The 19,937-nt window shown below is 35.5% G+C and overlaps 1 protein-coding gene across 1 annotated transcript; it reads left to right on the top strand.

The window, feature by feature from the left end:
* Positions 1-623: 623 nt before the first annotated feature.
* On the top strand, positions 624-18,543 carry LOC148130919 (retinol-binding protein 1-like). Its single transcript, XM_087965004.1, has 3 exons — positions 624-833; positions 1,815-1,993; positions 18,286-18,543. Exons 1-3 carry the CDS (start codon positions 761-763, stop codon positions 18,478-18,480), a joined length of 447 nt encoding a protein of 148 aa, XP_087821130.1. The 5' UTR covers positions 624-760; the 3' UTR covers positions 18,481-18,543.
* The last annotated feature ends 1,394 nt before the right edge of the window (positions 18,544-19,937 follow it).

Here is a 19,937-nt window from a genome sequence, read left to right as displayed (position 1 = left end):
TTGCTTACTTGCACAGGAGTTAATGGGTTTCTGTGAAGTACTGCTTATTCCTCAGCCTGAAAAGACTTCACATTCTCTTAGCTGAAAACGTGTTCTGATTAATAAAATGCTCACTTCTGCTAGAGATGCTGGGTGTTAGTCCAATAATACAAGATTGAATGAGTAATGCCTAGCACATTTTTCAGCCATCTATTAACTAGTTAATATCTGCCATCTTATATCACTAAAGAATTACTTCATTAAGCATGGTTTGTTGAACAAATTTTGTTATTCATAAAAGAATATACAATTCCTTTTTAGTGGTGTAACCTCTTTTTGCAATTGGAAACCAGTTTTTAAAGACCATAACATTGCATCATCCTTATTAAATAAAATGTCCTCTCCAAACAGTGGATAGAACTTACCATTATCAGTAAAAGCCAGCTTCTTTGTTTAGTCATTTGAAAGCAAAAATCTACCATTGTTAAAATCTTGATCCAGATAATCAGTGACCTTACAGCTGTCCTGCAGAAGGGGAGTGACATATTCCATTGAAATCAAACCTCCCCTTAAGCAAAAAATGTTCAGCTTTGTGGAAGAACTTAAAAATAACACCTCAATGGTAATCAGCTTAAAGGAACTAGCTTAGCTGTACTATAGATGAGCAGATAAAGGAAGCTAAGAGTTCAAAGTTACTTCTAGAAAAGGGACTGAGCTGGATGGTGCAGAATTAAAACACTAGAAAAAAGCTTTGACTTTTAACTAGAAAACAAACAGGCATATGCCTGCAGATTTCAACGGTTATTGGAAAATGCTTAGTAATGAGAATTTTGAGGAGTATTTGAAAGCTCTAGGTAAGATATTTTTCCCCTACTTTTTCCATTTATTGAAGCCTCAGGATGAATTATATGATTTCACTAGATATGCAGTTTGCATGAAAATATTCTTAGCAGCTAGTTTTTTTTATTAATATTGCTCTTCTGACTAAATAGGAACTGAAATAATTGTGAAAGAAATAACATCCATAAAGCAGGGATCCCCAACCTTTTCGGCCGCGCCCGGTTCCGACATCAGCTGGCGCCGCGGCCCGGTATCGGCGTCAACTGGGCGCCGCCATCTTTTATGACGAAAAGGCGCTTCGGTGACGTCACCGAAGCGCAGCTGTCATAAAAAGATGAGGCGCTAGCGCTTGGTGAGCTTTTTCGGTAGAAATGGCTTTCTACCGGAAAAGCTCACTCGAGCATGGCGCCGCCATCTTTATGATTTAAACAGCGCCCGGTGAGCTTTCACCCGAAAAGCTCACCAGCGCTTTTTACCAAAAAGATGGCGGCGCCAGCAACCAGCGGCCCGGTAAGGCTTGTTCCGCTGGTTCGGCACGGTCCGCTGACCGGCGGTTGGGGACCCCTGCCATAAAGTACATAATACAAATTGCAGTATTTTGGATTTATCCAGACGAATTATCAGGATTTTATTCTAAAATTTTATTTATTCTATAAAAAGGCATAAGGTACAAAATTTAATGGCTTGGAAGGGGAGGTTTAAAACTATAAGATGATTTTCTTTCCTAATTTAAACCATAAATTTCAACACAAGAATAAGAAACCAGATCAGGGACAGAAAAATCTTAGTCAGCTAACAACCAGTTTTCATTGACTTCATCTAGAAATTGTCTGCATTTTTTTCAGGCCAGATCTGGTAATCTTATTTTAAAAAGAAGCATAAATATTAATCTATATTGAATTTTATATTTAAACAGCAGCACAGTTTTCAGTGTTTCCTCAAATTTTGGATCATTAATTTTATAAAATATTCTAGCCTGTCTCTTTTTCTTCCAGATGTAAATATTGCAGTGAGAAAAATAGCCAGTAGTCTCAAACCTGACAAAGAGATTATTCAGGATGGAAACCATATGACCATTAAAACCCTAAGCAGGTTTAAAAACTACATCATGGATTTTGAAATAGGGACAGAATTTGAAGAGGATTTAACAGGGGTGGATGGTCGCACATGTATGGCAAGTTTTAGAATGTTGCTCCTACAGGACTAAACTATGAGCTTAAAAATCCCTTCATTATTATCACTGGTTTTTTGGCAAGACTTTTCTGATAATCCTGCTTTAGTGTTCAGCAGCATTTTAACCAAAAAATTCAATCCAAAATGTATTTTCAAAACAGCTGAAATTCACCGTTATATATATAACATTCAACAGGAAGCCATATTAAATGAAGTGGACCTTACTTTCAGGTAAATGAGTACAAAGTATATTTTTTCATTAAGGTTCATTAAAATTTACAAAAGAGATCTTCAGGCACATTTTGATAATTTATATAAAGCAATACTTAAGTATCTGGTATATGACTATTCTATAAATATATTTCTGCATGGAAATCTTGATGGCATTAAGATTATATCCCTATACAGTGGAACCTCCGGTCACAAACGTTCTGACCACAACCAAATCAGGTGCCGACCAAAAGATCAGCTAAATGTTTCACTCTGGTCGCGAAAACATCCTTGGGTGGCGATCAAACACAGCCGCAGCGATTTTCCCTGCCATGGTGATTTTCCCTTCCACACCATTTTTTTAATCCGTGCATGCACAGTCTTGCTTCCGGTCACGAATAAATTGGGTTTCGACCAAAGTCCTGCAATGGATTATGGTTGTGACCGGAGGTTCCACTGTACAATGAACTGCATTATAAAAACAGACTTGATTTCTCAAATATGTTCATAAATTTACAAAAATAGTTTCTAGGTATATTTTGGTAATTATATAAAACAGTCCTTCACTCCTCAGGTATATTTATTCATTTGAATGGGATTTCTGATAAACTCCTACTTGTTATAAATTGAGTTGACAGCAACAGGTATTTATTACTTTTCCTTTTACCTTTCACCAATCACTCTAGATAAACCAAGAATGAGTGCACATTTTCTTGAAAAGCTACTTATCAGGAACAACATGCTTATTAGAAGTGAACATTTAGGTCTTCTTCCTTTTGACAGACAAGCAGTATTATGACTTTCATAAGAAATCATATCAATTAGTGGCACATGCTTGCTAAATCAAAGCTTAAAATATGCTGCTCTGTTAGTCTCAGACAAACACAAATCAAGAGATTTCCAGCTGCAAAATCCCATCTTTAGATGGGAAAAAGATTTATAAATGGAAAAACAAATAAAACATTCTGAGTGAGCACTGCTTCATTCTATACTTAAGAAAACAAAAAGATTGTCTTATTACAGAAGGTGAAAAGATGTGTGTGAATTTTGTTTCAACACTAAGCAGTTTCACCTTACATACATCAGGCTATCAAAATAGAATGTAATGTGGAAATGAAATGAGTGACAGGTTATTGGTTTTAAATAGATAGTATGCTAATATTTTCTTCCTAAATAACTTAAAATCTTTTAATCTAAATATATGAAGAGAAGATACAATGTCTTCCTGAAGATTCTCCATAAGTGTAGCTGTTTCCATAAAAATAGGAGTTGTCACTGATAAGAATCACCATTCTCTAGAAATGTGTCTTTAAAATTTTCTGATTTATTGGACTAATAAATTGCAAGCATCTCCCCTTTTCTCTGAGACCTAAAAGCAAATTATCTATTTTAATTTCATGTCCACAACGAGAGTTCTATGAGGTAAATTGGATTAAAAGAAAGCAAGTGCCCAGAAGACATTCAGAGGACTTCCATGGTTGAGGGAGATTCTGAAACAGGCTTCCATAATTCTAATTAGTTATTAACCACTGTATTATACTGGTCAGCCTGCCAAATTGTAACTGATTAATCCACTTTTTTCCTTTGGTTCAACTGTTATCCTTGGTTGCCACTTAATTTTCATTCTTACTTTTTATATCTTTCCATTATGGCAGGTTTGTCACAAATGAGTTACTTTGGAACCACTAGAGGAAATGCACCATTACAAATGAAATGAAAAAGTGTGTGGTCCAATATTCTTTTCTAAAACATGATTGTCAAAAATTGTTGCAATGATTTCCAATTATCCCAAACAAAATCTGTGCAAAAAGTTGCTCCCTCCCCCAAAATAACCTTAGGTAAAAAAGCAGCCAACAATCACAAGATAACCTTGCTTTTTGCTTTTCATCATGGCTCTTCCCTGTCCCTGAAATATTAATTGCTCCCCTTAAGTACCTGACATAGATAGAGATGATACATAGCCATGGGAAGAGAATAAGATCCTTGAAAATTTCGTAAGGAAAGTTTTCTTCCTGGCTATAAAGTGCACCAGATGGATTTTAAATATGCATAAACAAAAATGCAATTTGTTTATTGTTACTAATACACACCGGGTAAATCATTAAGTGTTCTAAATAAATTAAATGACAATGTGCTTAAAAATTGATCCCTGCCTGTGCTCACACCAACTAAGCACTATAATCTGGCACTTTATCCTTCTCAAGGCTGCACAGTAAGCATTATACATTTTAAAAGTGGCCGAACTATTAGAATACTGAAAAGCAATTTATGCAAAGAATAAAGAGCAAAGGAAAATGCCATTTATTGAAATGGTTAATTTGAAACTCTTCCACGAACTACATAGCCTTGCATACAATATTATATCAAGCATTTGTCTTATAATTATTTCCTTCACTATCAAATGAGCTTTCTGTACCCCTATCTTTTTGAGTATTGATTCCTATCAGTGACTGCAGCTTAGCTCCTCCATTGGCTCCTTGCTGAGTCAAAAAAAAGTAATTTTTAAGTTTAAAATTGTATTCTACAAAGTAAAGAATTGCCCAAAGCTTGCAAAATTCAATGAACATCTATGCTGCTGATGGTAACGTGTTCAATGCATTATATATGTTTTGTTCTGTTTTTGTGTAATTTGCAACTATTGGGCAATACTGAAACATCCAAATCTACTATATTTATTCAAAAATATCTGGCAGCTTTTCACTCTAGTTATAAATTAGTAATTTTTAAGAGAAATCGCTATATGTACTGCTGGTCAAGATGGAAAAGGTGTTATGGAAGAGTTCCCTTTTATTGGATCCCTACAATTTCAGGAAAAGTAAAAAGTATACATATAAGCAATCCAATTAATGCAAGCAGCCACATTACAAGAAATGGCATAACGCAGTGCTTGATACTCACCCATTTTTCTTAATTGTACTTAATTCAGTAGTTAGAATTAAAATGCCTGCATTCTGAATCACATAACCTACTCCAATCTTTCTGATACAGCTGATATTTTCTCACATCCAATATAAACTTATTTTCTAAACACCGTTGGCATTATAGCATTCCATTTTTTGATATTTAATTAACACAATTTACGTAGAATTGAATAAATAGATCAGTAATGAGTTACCCAGATGTAGATGGTTGGCAACTATATGACTGTAAATGAGCTGTCAAGCTGATCCAGCATGGTTCTTAAATTTTTGCAATGTTTCTTTCAGTGTATGTTCTGCCTTCTAACGGAAAGTTCTAATTCAGGATTAGAAGCCAAATTTAAGAATTGCTAGCCCCCAAAATTGCTTTGCACATCTCATATGTGCCCCCATAATGCTTAAATTTAATGCAGTGAAAATGATATAGTTAAAGAGAAAACATAATTGATAATAATTGGCTATACTATTTTGCATTCAGCTGCATTCAAATACTATTACCAAGAAGAAAATCATAGCCCCACCAACAGTGACAGCTATGATATATAAACAGCTAGCAAAACTACACTCATTAGCACTAATGATGCTAATGATACTTAGGTAATGAAACATCTGCAAGCAAGCTACCAGTGTCAAAGAAAACTAAGGATTCCACAAACAGTACTATTTTCTATGGTTGTTCCACTTTTAAGAAACTCCTTTTCTGCTGTAGAATTTTCAGAACATTTTCAGATATACATTGTATATACAAATAGAACACAGCACAAAATCAAATAATAAAGCAAATCAGTAAATATAATGAAACAATATACTTTTCCACATCTTGCTCTTTTGCTAAATAGGTATATTGCTGTAAAAATAAGTGATGACTGTATCCTAGAATCTGCCTATTGTGAATACTTTGCTGGTATTTTCTACAAAATTTTAGAAGTGAAAATTGACTGTGCTGTCAGTTTCCAGAACCTTTAAATCTGCCTCGAGCCTATATGCCTTGACTGAGGGATGTAGGAAAAATTGTGCCATAACACAAGAAAATATAAAATTAATTGTTTCCATGCCAATCTTGCTTCTTCCAATCTTGTTGCAGTTCAGATTATAATCTAGTCCTGCACACAAATTATACTTGATTTTAGACAAAAGGGCAAGAAGTAATATCTTGGTTTTTAACTGCCTAAGACATATTATTTCAGAATTGCAACTAATTGAGTTTTAGTTACTTTATTATTGAATATGGGACTCATTTACTCATATAACATACAAATTATTAATCTCTCTATATAAAAGCGAAATACCACTCATGCACCATCACAAAAACTCCAAAACCGTAAAGTCTACAAACTTGAAATTTGGCACATATGTTCTTTTTGGCTTCTAGGTGCTCACTGAGAAAGCATTTGTCAAAATGACCATCAGAGCATTAGTATTTTGTATATTATTATTAACAGGCTCTGATGCTAAGAATTTCTACTCTCCCTCCCCACCTGAAAAGAAACCTGTTCCAATTGCAAAACACAAGCAAAGGACAAGAATTTCAGTTTTAGTATCATAGCACCAAGCAGCTTTACTACATAACAGTTGAGCTAAGCCACGCCCAGGCTCCTTGCTGTCTCCTTGCTCACACAGCAAATACTGTTTCATTTCCCAAACAGCCCTCAATTCTCTCACACACTGACAGGACGCTAGCCAGATGACTACTGATGGATGCTGGTAGGCAGAGGCAGAATTTTTTTCCCTTATTTTCCTACTCAAAAACTAAGCCTAACCACATAGTTTCATAGCGAAGCACGGGTATTGAGCTAGTTGTTATATATGTAATAAATGAACAACTGGCCCACCACGCCCATGGCAGCAGAGGAGGCATGCTGTGGACCTGTTGGTCAAGGAATCCTGGCTGCAGGGACCAGACAAAGAACCTTCTCTACCATGGCACATCTTTGGAACATCTTACTTCCTGAGGTGAGATTGGCTCCCTTCCTTCTGATTTCTGCAGGAGCCTAAAGATCTGGCTCTGCCAGATGGTTTGGGGCCCTAACAGGAGCATCATACTGGAGGTGGCTGTTGAATTAAGAGACAACCTTACCTCCCACCACAACCACATGTGCATCTTGTTCCTTCCCTGCACTTCTTTTAACTATAATTTTATCTTGATTGGGATTAATATTTATATTGTTTTAGGCATATTTATTTGTTAGAACTTTAAGGTTTTAATGCTGTAAGCCACCCTCACTTGTTTTGTTATGAGATGAGCAGAAGATAAATTTAATAAATCTTGACTCAAATGCACTTAACTAGGTTATAAGTTATTTATTTTATTTTTATTTATTTATTTGATTTGCCAATTGTTTACAAGATAATAAGTATAAGTGTATACATAGTTGTGAATACATGAAATGGGTACATATAAGAAAAATAAAAGAAGAATAAGAGAAACAATAGGACAGGGACGGTAGGCACGTTGGTGCGCTTATGCACGCCCCCTACAGACCTCTTAGGAAAGGGGTGAGGTCAATAGTAGACAGTCTAAGGTTAAAATTTTTGGGGTTTGGGGAAGAAACTACAGAGTCGGGTAGAGTATTCCAGACATTGACCACGCTATTGCTGAAGTCGTATTTCCTGCAATCAAGTTTGGTGTGGTTAACTTTGAGTTTGTATCTATTGTTTGCTCTTGTGTTGTTATGGTTGAAGCTGAAGTATTCATTGACAGGTAGGACATTGCAATGTATGATTTTATATACCATGCTTAAATCAGACCGAAGACGGCGTAATTCAAGGTTTTCTAGTTCTAGAATTTCAAGTCTGGTGGCATAAGGTATTCTACAACGAGTAGAGGAGTGGAGAACTCTTCTTGTGAAATATTTCTGGACTTTCTCAATTGTGCTAATATCAGATACATAATGTGGGTTCCAGACTGATGAACTGTATTTGAATATTGGTCTAGCAAATGTTTTGTATGCTCTAGTTAGTAGTGTGATATTACCAGAGAAAAAGCTACGTAGGATTAGGTTAACAACTCTTAATGCCTTTTTGGCTATGTAGTAGCAGTGGGCTCTAGCACTTAGATCATTAGAGGTGAGTATTCCAAGGTCCTTTACAGAGCTTGGGTCATCAACAAGATCTTGACTATTCAGCTTGTATTTTATTTTCTGATTTTTTTGCCAATATGTAAGACAGAGCATTTATTTGTTGAGATTTGAAGTTGCCATTTGTTTGACCATTCTGATACATAGTCAAGATCTTTTTGTAGGGTAGCAGTATTGTCTGTGGTATTGAACAGCTTTACATCATCAGCGAAAAGAACGCAATTGCTCTTAATATGATCACAGAGGTCATTTATGTAGAGTATGAAGAGAGTTGGTCCTAGAACACTGCCTTGGGGGACACCACTATTGACAGGTACAGAATTTGATAGGACGCTCCCAATTTTGACCATTTGTTGTCTGTTTGCCAGGAATGCTTCTATCCAGTTATGCAGTTGTCCAGAGATACCATAGGATTTTATTTTTAGGAGTAGTTTGTCGTGTACCACTGAATCAAAGGCTTTACAGAAGTCTATGTAGATTGCGTCTATTGCTTTACCCTGGTCGAGTTGTGTCGTCCATATGTTTTTGCAGTGTAAGAGTTGCAGATTACAGGATAGTTTTTTTCTGAAACCAAATTGTTTATTAGAGAGTAGGTTGTTTGTCTCTAAGTGGAGGATGATGGATTGGTTAATAATTGATTCCATGACTTTACAGGTGACGCAGCATAAGGAGATTGGTCTGTAATTTTCAACTAGGCTTGGGTCTCCCTTTTTGAAGATGGGGATGACTGTGGCTTGTGACCATAGGTTAGGCAAGGAGCTGGTCCTGAAAGATTTTTCAAAGATTATGCTTAGAGATTTGGCTATGGCAGTGGATAGCTTTTTTAAGAAGTAGGCACATATTCCATCCGGTCCAATAGATAGAGATGGTTTTAGATTGCGTAGTGCTTTTTCAACATTGTCTTCTGTAAAATCGATATGTATTAGATCATTGTGGTTATCTGTGGTACAGCTAGGAAATACTGGGCATAATCCATTGCTGTTTACAAATACTGAGCCGAAGAATGTGTTAAAGATGTTGGCTTTAATGGTGTCATCGTTTGCAGTCTTTACCATCAGGTCCTATCAGGGGTGGGATGGACCTTGAGTCTTTTAGTTTGTTGTTTACAAAATTGTAAAAAGCACGGGTGGAATTGGTGCTTAGAAGGTTTTCCTCTTGTTTAATGTGATAATTGGTGCATTCGGTCTTTATCTGGTGGCATAAATTTTTGTATCGGCTTTTGAAATTGGCAATGTGACCAGATTTGTTTTTCCGCCAGAGTGATCTCTTTTTGGATTGAAGTTTCCTTATTGTTATGGGTAATCTGCTTTTTTGTTTTGTTTTGGGAGTTGTTGTTGGTACATATAGTTTGATGACTCTTTTGACTTCAAGTAAAAATATGTTGTAATGGTCTTCAACAGTATTGCATCCAGTGAATAGAGATTGCCAATCAAGGGATGAGAGATCGTTGTCTATAAGATCATAGTTGCCTTTTTTGAAGTTACAATTGGGGATTACATCATTGTGGTGATTTTTGTGTGGGCATATGTTGAGACAAAAGTCAATCACATTGTGGTCACTGCTGGAAAAGGGTTCTTTAGTTTGTATTCCGTAAATTAAATTCAAACTTTTGCAGAAGATGAGATCGAGGCAGTTGTTTAGTCTAGTGTTGTTGGTTACTAGTTGTTCCAGTCCCAGATTTGTAATAGCATTGTAGAAGGTTGCGTGTATGGTTTCGGTTGTACATTCTTTTAGGGTCCAGTCAATATGAGGTAGATTGAAATCACCAAGAAAGATAAAAGGGTATGGGCAGGATGCAGCCCATGTTAGTAATGTATTTAGCTTGTTTACATGTTCGATGTCATAATCAGGTGCTCTGTAACATAGTAAGAATCGAATTGTGATATTTAAGGATAGTTCACAGATGATGGTCTCAGGAAGAGCAAGCTCCTGGGTAACTTGGATATTTTTTAGATGTAAGGACTTTTTATAGAAGATAGCAACACCACCTCCTCTACGAATTTCACGATCTGATCGGTAAACATGATAGTCTCTTACTGTGGTAATGGAGTCAGGGAGAGATGCATTGAGCCATGTTTCACAGACAAATATAATGTCGAATTTAGCCATATTTAGAAGAAGGAAAAATTCAGGTATTTTATTCGCGAGGCTTCTTGCATTGAGTAGTTTGCATTTAAGGCCAGCAGTAGTTGGAATTGAGGTAGTTAGGGGCGTGCGTGCCTAGTCTTGGGTGATGGTGGATCGGTTGAAGTAGGGTTGTGGTTGAGGGTTAAAGCTGAGTTGCGGGTTGTGTGGCTTACTTTTGATACAGTCAGCATGGTAGTCAATGTACAGATCCTTCTCTCCATTGTCTAGACGTTTTTTGAGTTCAGTGCGGAGTACACGGGAGCGGGCACGTTGCTGTATGGTTAAGTCAGGGTGACAACGGAGGTTCTTATGGTTGGTGTTGGTTTTGGCGAGTGAATTTATAGTGTAAATGAATTTACGTTTGCTTGATTCATTTTTCCAAATGACTCTGCACAAGCATGGGGCCACAGAGCCGTCTCTGTTTTTGAGCTCTCGGCCAATGCGGGAAATGTCAAGTATTTCATCAGCGGAGATGGTTGATGCTTGATAATCACTGATGATGTTTCGGACAGTTGTGATGTCATCATTATCATTGATGTCCTCTAGACCAAATAAGATGGCGTTTGGACGTTTCCGTTCACGCTCAACAGCTTCTCTGATGAGGATAGGGATATCAATATTTGTCTGGGTTGTGTTTTTTTGTGGATTGGGTTTTGGATTGGGTTGTGGTTGTTGGGTAGAGATGTGGTTTGTAGCTATTGGATGTTCAGGTTTTTGCGTTGTGTCTTTTTTTTCAAGGTTGGATATTCTTTCTTTTAAGGCGTCCAGGGATGCTACTATGGTGTCAAGGGATGTTTCAATGGTTTCAATGGTATCAACTCTTTCCAACAGATCCAGTTTGGGTTTGCATGATTTGCAGAGATATGAAAACTCATTGGATGATTCCAGGTATTGAATCAATTGCTTGGTTAATCCCAAGCAGTCAAGATGAGCGTATTTGTTACACAGAGAACATTTGATGGAGTTTTCATTATCCTTTAGATTTTTGTAGCATTTAAGGCATGTGCAGGAGTCTTGTGGTTCATTGGTGGGGATTATCTTCTCTTTAGGTTGTGGTTTGGCATTGGATTTTTTTTTTTTTTTTTTTGGCATGGTAGGTTTGTTAAGATAGTATGTTGATTGAATTAATTAAAGGAACAATTTTGGGTAATCTATATAGCCAATATCACAAAAATCAATTAATTGCATTAATCTCTCTAGTTAACATAAAGACTGGAAATATTTTCTAGTTATTATTGAGATAAGTTGTGTAAGTGCAAAGATTGTTGGGTTTTTTAGAATGTAAGAAGTTCAGTTGATTTTGGAGTGAAAATTGAAGATAAAAGAAGAACTAAAATACTGATAAGCAAATACTGTCCATCAATAGCTAGAAGAATTAACACTGGAACAAATTCTCATATTTAGAAGCAGTCAGTCATTGATGCCTAGATATTTATGTTCAGCTCTACATCAGAAGTGGCTTTTTAATTTTACAGTAGAGATGTTTGTTTCATATAACCAGTTCAATGATTATTGGATCAAATATCTGTATCAAATTGATTTTCCAAATAAATTGAATTGATTTTAACAATTTGATGCCCTGTTGCATAGGCATCAAACTCTGTTTTTCCCCCTTATCAAATTAGGGAAGCAAATTCCCTCAGTTTTTCAAACAGGTTTGATTTTCATAGGTTTAAGTTTCATTTTCTACTTTTAAGATGTCAGGTTGAATATTTCATTAGACTGGTCAGCTGCATAGTCCAGTACTATAGGGCTCCTGTGCTATTCTTATTTTCATTTACATAAAAGAAAATGTGTACCTTAATAAGGAACCTTTTATAGGCTTATACATTGGCATCTTTAGTGGGATATTCTTCAATTTCTGCTATTTAATGTTGTGACAAGGATCCAGGATAAAATAATGGAGACATATCAAATTCATCCCAGTTAGCAGTGACATATTCAGAATAAATAATTTTTGCTGATATTGTACCTGCCTCAGAGAATCTATTTTTTTATTCTAGAAATTAATAATTCCTTGATCTCTTCCACTCAAAATGTAGTGCTCTTGTGATGCAGCAAATGTAATGTGATACACTATAAATGCTGTATCAAGGTTTTTGGGGGGACAACATTAATTATTTAATTCTTTCTGACTTGGTTGATCCTTTTGTGCTCACTAAACCTGCTGAGTGCAAACAATCAAGTGAATTCAGGAGGCTGTGAAAAGGACATTTTTACCTCCTCAAGCATCAGTTAGAAAGGCCAGGCAAAACTAAGGTGAAAGTATAAAGTACGAGAGCTAAGAGAGCAATTTGCCAGAGGAAAGAAGATCATCCTGGAGTGATCCCATTCAAACCAGTTCCAGAATGCCTCGAAAGTGACAGGCGTTCAAAAGGATCACGATGTTTTGTGAGATTCTGGCCACTTAATCATGATCAATACATTAAAAATGAGAACAATCACACATTTGAAGCCTTTTACCATTTAAAAGGTAGTGATGGGCAATCTTTCAAGAGCCATAAGATGCACTTAAATTAGGGGGAACACAGTGAATGGGAATATGGCAAACCAGGAAGAGCCCTATCACCAGTAACTGTGGAACTCTAAAGTTGCTGCAGATGGAAAGTTCATAATTATTTGGACTGGATGACCAGCCATCCATTGTGGAAAACCAGTTAGGAGGCAGCCCTATGAGCCACTCCTTTACTAAAAATTTATAGGATTGTCATAGCATCATCTTGCCTTTGCTGAAGTGTCAGAAACCTTAAAAAGTCTGTAGAGATTCTCAGTCATCCAGGTCATGGTTGTACCAAAGGTGCTTTTTCAAGAGGCAACTGGATTTTCTTGTTCTTTCTTTTGGAGATATTTCACTTCATCCAAGAAACTTTTTCAGCTCTGACAGGATAGTGGAGAATGGAAAGATTTATATTCCTTGTAGACAGCTGGTAATTTGCATCCTTTTAGAGGGTTGTTGAAGCACTTGGAGGCTTATCTCTGTCCTCAGGATCACCTGAGTAGTGCTACTGGTTCCTGTAGTCTGTAATTCCCTGCTCCCCCTCCCAGAAATCCATTCCTACTCCCACACCATTCAAAGAGTGTTCAGCCCAAATTATATAGCTACAAAGTCGGTAGAGAGTCTCAATCATCCAGGTTATGGTTGTCCCAAAGATGCCTTTTCAGGAGGCAACTGGACTTTCTTGTTCTTTTTTTTTTGAAGACATTTCGCTTCTCATCCAAGAAGCTCCTTCAGGAACCTTGTATATTTTAGTACAACAATGGTTGAATAACTCTAGAAGACACTGAAGATTGATACTGGGGAAAGAAATGTACTCAGTGAATATCATATGAACATTTGCTTCTGCCAGGGTGGGATAGGAGACTGACTAAAGGTTTTTCTTTGCTTGTCTTCTTTGCCTTTAGTTCAAGAAGAGCTATAGTGATATCTGGGCTTCTTTTCTCTGTTCTCAACTTTGGGGCCCTGCAGGCAGTCAGGTAACAAGATCTACCATCACTTCCAAACAATCTTGTATCACACTGTATCTCTTTTGTACAGTTCCAAAACCATTACACAGTTCTGGGTTTCCACCACTAACATGACAGGCACTGTTGCTGCATCCTGTATCAGTAACAACCATATATATTATACCTCTATTTCATATTGTGCGACTCCCTTATCTTTTAACCATGGTTGTTGGCTAAGTCATACTTAATTTGTCTAATACTAAGTATCACTCTTCAAAGTAGACCAGATAAAGAAATGGTTCTATGGGAGATTGGAACTATACTTTAATGAGATCAGCTATAATAATAGAATCTTGCAAATCTGATTGTGATTCTCCTCCCTTTTCTTCTATAACACATTACATCAGGTGGGAGACATCTGCTGGCTTTTCTTTTAAGACTCTCTCCCTTCCCAGGTGTTAAGGAATGTTTTCTTTGCATAATGGTTTATTCAAGCTGTCTCCTGATTCTTTACAGCAAGCCAACTCTAACACTTAACTATCCTAGGGATAGTTTAGTCCTGTTATCATTCCTCTGAAGGAAAAGTTATCTTTGCAATGATAATGCAGAATCTCACACTCATAGCAGCTCTAGAGCAGCTGTGAAGTTGCTCTGGCAAACACCTCTAATTGGCAGTCTCCTTTGCAAATAAGTTTTAATGTGATTGAGCTGAACCAGCTCACGATTCCAAAGATTGTTTAGGCACATAATTTCTAGAAAGTCTGATATGAGTAGGAAAAAGTGCTGTGGCAATTGATTCCAAGAACTATTGTGTTTACCATGACTCTAACTGTTGTTCAAGAGTTAATGTAGCAAGGGACTTTTTCAGTAGATTCACATTTTTGTAACTAATAACCAAGTAGACAAGCATATTGTCCAATTTTAGCATATTCTAGGACACATTCTAACACAAGACTGTGCCTCCACAAATGATAGCATTCTGCAAAAATATTGGACCAGTCTGTCCTGAATTAAGGCTTGCATAGTTGATTGCAGAACTATCAATAATATAACATTAATATAACATTTATTGGATCCATTATTATATGCTATTTTGGACAAAGTTGCTAAATAAAAGAGTGAAAGGAAGAGAAGCAAACCACCAATGCATATTTGGTCAGTTCAAAGTGAAACTTATTAAAGGTAAGTAGTTATTGATGAAGTTTTTTTTTTCATTTAGTTGCATTTTAGTAAGAAGTGAAATATTTTAGTGATCCTGCAGATCATTTTAGATCTTGGTCAGTAAATAGAGTATCAATAAAATACGGAATTCTTTATAAATGTTCCAAAGAATTTTTCATATAGACCATAATGGCAGATACATTGTTTACTGGTAAAACAATTACTTTGGCGACTACCTCTGTAAACTGCAAAGATCAATATTCTTGACCTTATATCAATATGTCTACACTTCTTGGTAGCGTACAATACACAGAGGAAATACAAAAATCTGACTAACAACTTTGTTTTGTTTTTTACTAATTGCCACCATTTAATAAATCTACAGTGAAAGCAATATCATAACTAGTGTAATTTGCATTTATTGTAGATTCTAATTTGCCTGGAGCTGATAAGTCTCAAGCATACATAAGCCAGTGACAGTTCACTTAATAGCAGGAACTCTAATGAAGCTGTATTATCTTTAACTGAAACAGCATTTAAAGAGGATTTAGAATAGTTTTCCCAAATTGCTGTCCTCAAGATATTCTGAGACTATGATCTCCAGAATGTTCATGTTGGGAATTCTGGATATTGTAGTCTGGTATATATAGAGGGCAGTTTACCAAAGATAGCTGATTTACAGGGTTCATTAATTATACTGCTTTTCTTAGGAAATGAATAATAAAAATATATAATTGGAATTAAAAGCAAAATGTACAAAATAATGTTTTCTGCTTAAAATGATATTTGATATTTGAATTCTGTTGTAATGCTCATTGGTGTCCTGTCTACGGGTAAAATATACACAGAAATACATCAATTTATATTACAAGTTGCGTAGTGAAACACTTAGTGGTTACATTCTGTTTGCAATTGCCTATTATATGCACTTTTTTCTTTTTGGCCAACAAGAACTGCTAACATAATTCTTTTGTTCATTTGAGATGGGAAAGATTCATGGATTTTATTTCTTCTGTACCAACACATATTTGTAATAAACATGCAGTCCAATACACATCTTTAAAAAGGAAAAATATTTTTCAAATTGAAAAAACCCTGGTTATTTTAATGGATATGTCATATATTCTCAGATATAAATTATATTAAATTCAATAGAACTCTGTGCACTTACATGTTTATATTAATATGATCAAAATCTAAAAGCTTCTCTGAAAACATTAAGGAAGGGAATCTGGCTTGCAGATGTTGCTAGAACATCTTTTTTTATTGATCATGCTGTTAAAAGTTGCTTGGAATTTTAATCAACATCTGGAGAGTCCCAACTCTACATTAAAACAACAAAGAAAGATTCATCAGCTTAACGATATTTAGAGAACTTTTTGCTAAAATATTGCTAAGGAAAGAATCATTATGTTTGTCTTCCCAACTTTTAGAAGTTGTCAAAGAAACATTTCTGAAGAGCTCCTACTTTATATGTATACTCAAATGGGATATTAAATTATTTAAAGATTCAGATCCTACAGAGCACAATGTTAAAGATAATGTGGTAATCTGGTTGTTATCAATTATCTCTCTATTTGCAGGAAAAATTATATATATATATATATATATATATATATATATATATATATATATATATATATATATATATATATATATATATATATATATATATATATTTTTTCTTAAGTTTTCGCGGTACTTACATGTATGGTGTTCGGCTTGGTTGGGTATTTTCCCACGTCATTGTAGTTCTTTTAAAGTTGTAGCAACGTTTCAGCAGAATCTCATCTGCCATCATCAGGCTTCTGTATTGTGTCCGTCTGTGAGTCAGACTTTTACAGTAGTTTCAGATTTGAATTTGGGGCAGCCTATTGCTGTGCCAGAATGGTTTTTCTTCATCCTGATTGGTTGGGGGTCTTGGTCTGTGTTTATTGGTCTCGGAGTTTGCTGTGTTCTGCTTGATTGGTGTCTCTAATATCTTCTGTCTGTTTTTGGCTCTTTTTGTATCTATATTCTATATATTCTATATATTCTATATATCTATATATCTATATATTCTGCTTTTCATCCACTTATATGTATGAAGTTGTAAAGTTACATTTTTCAGACTTATATATTTCAAAGATTTTTTAAAATAACTAATTAATCAGTGAATGCAAATCACCAAAAGTATAACAAGAATTAAGGCTTTAACCTGTTTGTGTTTCCATACCTTTACCATACCCAGCTGTGCCTCTCTCCTGATAATTGCAGATCTCATTAACTTGTCTAGCTAACATCCTTAGCATCCTCATGATAGAAATTATAGACCTTGTTACAAACAATCAATTGGAGTTGAAGCAGGAAGACTTGGCATGAAATTGATTTATGTTTGACGATAACTGGAAACAACCAGACTCTGTATTCCCTATAAGTGCCAAGTGTGAGTTGTAGATAATCCACAAAGATGCAATAGTACTATGCTTATAACTTGTAATGATTTGGCATTTAGATAAAACTCAATAGAAATGTGCTTCTTGTAAATAAGTCGGGAAAGTGCAAGGAAATGTGCCAATCAACTTTAAGAATAGGCACAATTCTTCTAAACATGTCTTTTTACAACTTTACATTCCCATGGGTATATGATTGGAAAAAAGCTAAGAAGAAAATACTTCAAGTTTTAATGTGGGAGCAGATGAAAAGAATCTCTACAACTTCTGGATCACTTCTGGAATTTAGTAGAGAACTTGTTCCTTTTATAATTTTTTTTAAAAAATATATTATTTCAAATGGAAACATAGAAAGAAAAGTCCATACACAGAATTAATTTTAATTTTAGCATAGGTTAGGGTAACCTACCCAGAATGATTACCAGATTCTGGAGAACTCTGAAGGACTGTGCTAAAATTTAGTGTCAAATTGCCAATTTTTAATAGTGCCTTTTGTTTTAAAGCATATGAAATAAGTGATTGTGCTTCCAAAAGACTTAATATTTTTTGAATTAAATGTATACATGTAATGATCAAACTTCTAAGAGCCAGAGAAGAAATAAAGGTAAGAGTATAATACTAAAAACTTAATTGTTTTTTCCATAAATCAAGTTTTGGGAATAATTTAGTTTGAGTTGAAGACAATGATAGGCTAAGAATATGAAATAACTTTTTAATTTAGTTTGATTACTATTCAATTGAGATCCCATATAACTAGGTTAATTCCTGTGTCTCACCTATAGTATATCCCATGCTATTACAGCTATTACATCTGCACTTATTGAATAAATATTACCCTAAAACTTCCTAATAAAAATTTGCAAAGGTTACTAGCATTTCATTCAATATTAGCTTGTCATTATTCACATCCCTATGTTATTTAAGTTTTCTAGGACTATCTTTGGAATCTTTGTTATCTTCTGGTATCAACAGCTCTATGCCTTCCACTCTGTGCAGCCCCAGAGTGTGCTGACCAAGGGACCGGCGGGCTACAGTTGCTGCCAGATACCATCGGTTCCCACGCACTTGCTGGGTCTTGTGTGTGTACCAGGAGCAGAGCAGGATGCCCAGCTGGGCTGATCACCCTGAAATTGTGTTTCCCCAAAAATAAACCCTAGTGATTATTTTGAGCCCAAAAGAAAATAAGATCTGGTATGTGAACTTGGTATATAATATCTTGTGGCTTATTAACAAATGTGCTGGGGAACAGTTGCTTTCTAGATGCTATCTAGGCTATGGTAAATGGAGCTCCATCATACTATTTTTTAATCAGATAGCTTACTCTTTGCTATGAATTTTTTCTAAGGCCCTTGGATTAAGGGAAGATAGATTTGATGGGGACCAATACAAACTCTACTCCCTGGCAAAAGTTGAATTGTTAAGATAGGAAACTTAGATTTCTGCTCAATAGCAGAGAGTGCAACTAAATTATCCTTTTGGATAAAAAGCAATGGGATTGGTTCAATTAACATATGCATCCTTTTATAAAAGTGGACTTTTATGAAATATTGGCAGGATTCCAAACAGAATTACTTCCTTAAATTCCAAACTTCATTATTTTTGACATGGTAAAAATTGCCCTTTTAAAATTGCCCTTGTAAAATATAGATTATTGTCCTATACCTGATTAATGTATTTGTTGTCGCAGTCAAACACAAGCCATGGAAAAAGTCCTTGGATTGCAAAGTGTTACTTCTTTCATCCATCGTTTGCATGGATTTGAAAAAAAAAAATTCATTTGGTCTTGACATATCCTATTACTCACACTTTTCATAATTGCACCAATCATCTGCAAACTGAACATTTTATTTGCAAAAATCACTCCAGTATAAGTTTTCCTACATCATGAAAAAAAGAGAGATAATATAACTTCATCATTTTTGTTCTGAGCCCCAGTAGCATCAATTATCAAATCTCTCCAATCTTGACACACTTTACTAAATTGCCTGGCTAAACTCTTTCCCTAAACTAAGATTCTGCAGAAGTGTTTAAGACTCAATTTAGTTGGATAAGAATCTATTGCAAACTAGTTGAAGCTATACAGAATAGTTGTTTCCTACTGCTTCTGTAAAAGGATAAATGCTTATTGAAGTCCATAATATTTTCTTCCCATAGATTAACAAATTCTTTGTGTTCTGTTTAGAGGCCTTGAAATTGAGTGGCTGTTGAGTGTTTGCATAACTGCCCACTCTAGCCTGATAATACTCCATAGTATTTTCTTCCCACAGATTAACGAATTCTTTGTGTGCTGTTTAGAGGCCTTGAAATTGAGTGGCTGTTGAGTGTTTGCATAACTGCCCACTCTAGCCTGATAATCACTGGATCACAACCCACTTCTCAGAGCAACAACACATTAAAAGCATTACCTGAATTACCTCCAGGATTCTGAAATATCCCTTCCACCTGGGAGAACATGAGGCTGAAATGGGAAAAAAGATGGTTCTTTAAATAGAACGTTGATATTCTTGGGAGACCCTGCAGCTTTCTCTACTCAATGATCTATAAACTGAATGGAAATGCGAACTTTCATGTTTTCC

The sequence above is a fragment of the Notechis scutatus genome, chromosome 4 (genome assembly GCF_049901735.1).
Source record: "Notechis scutatus isolate UNSWTSFEM ecotype Mainland chromosome 4, rNotScu1.2, whole genome shotgun sequence".
In the NCBI taxonomy this organism is placed as follows: Eukaryota; Metazoa; Chordata; class Lepidosauria; order Squamata; family Elapidae; genus Notechis; species Notechis scutatus.
The sequence above is the reverse complement of the archived record's forward strand: the minus strand, read 5'-3'. Positions and strand labels throughout refer to the sequence as shown.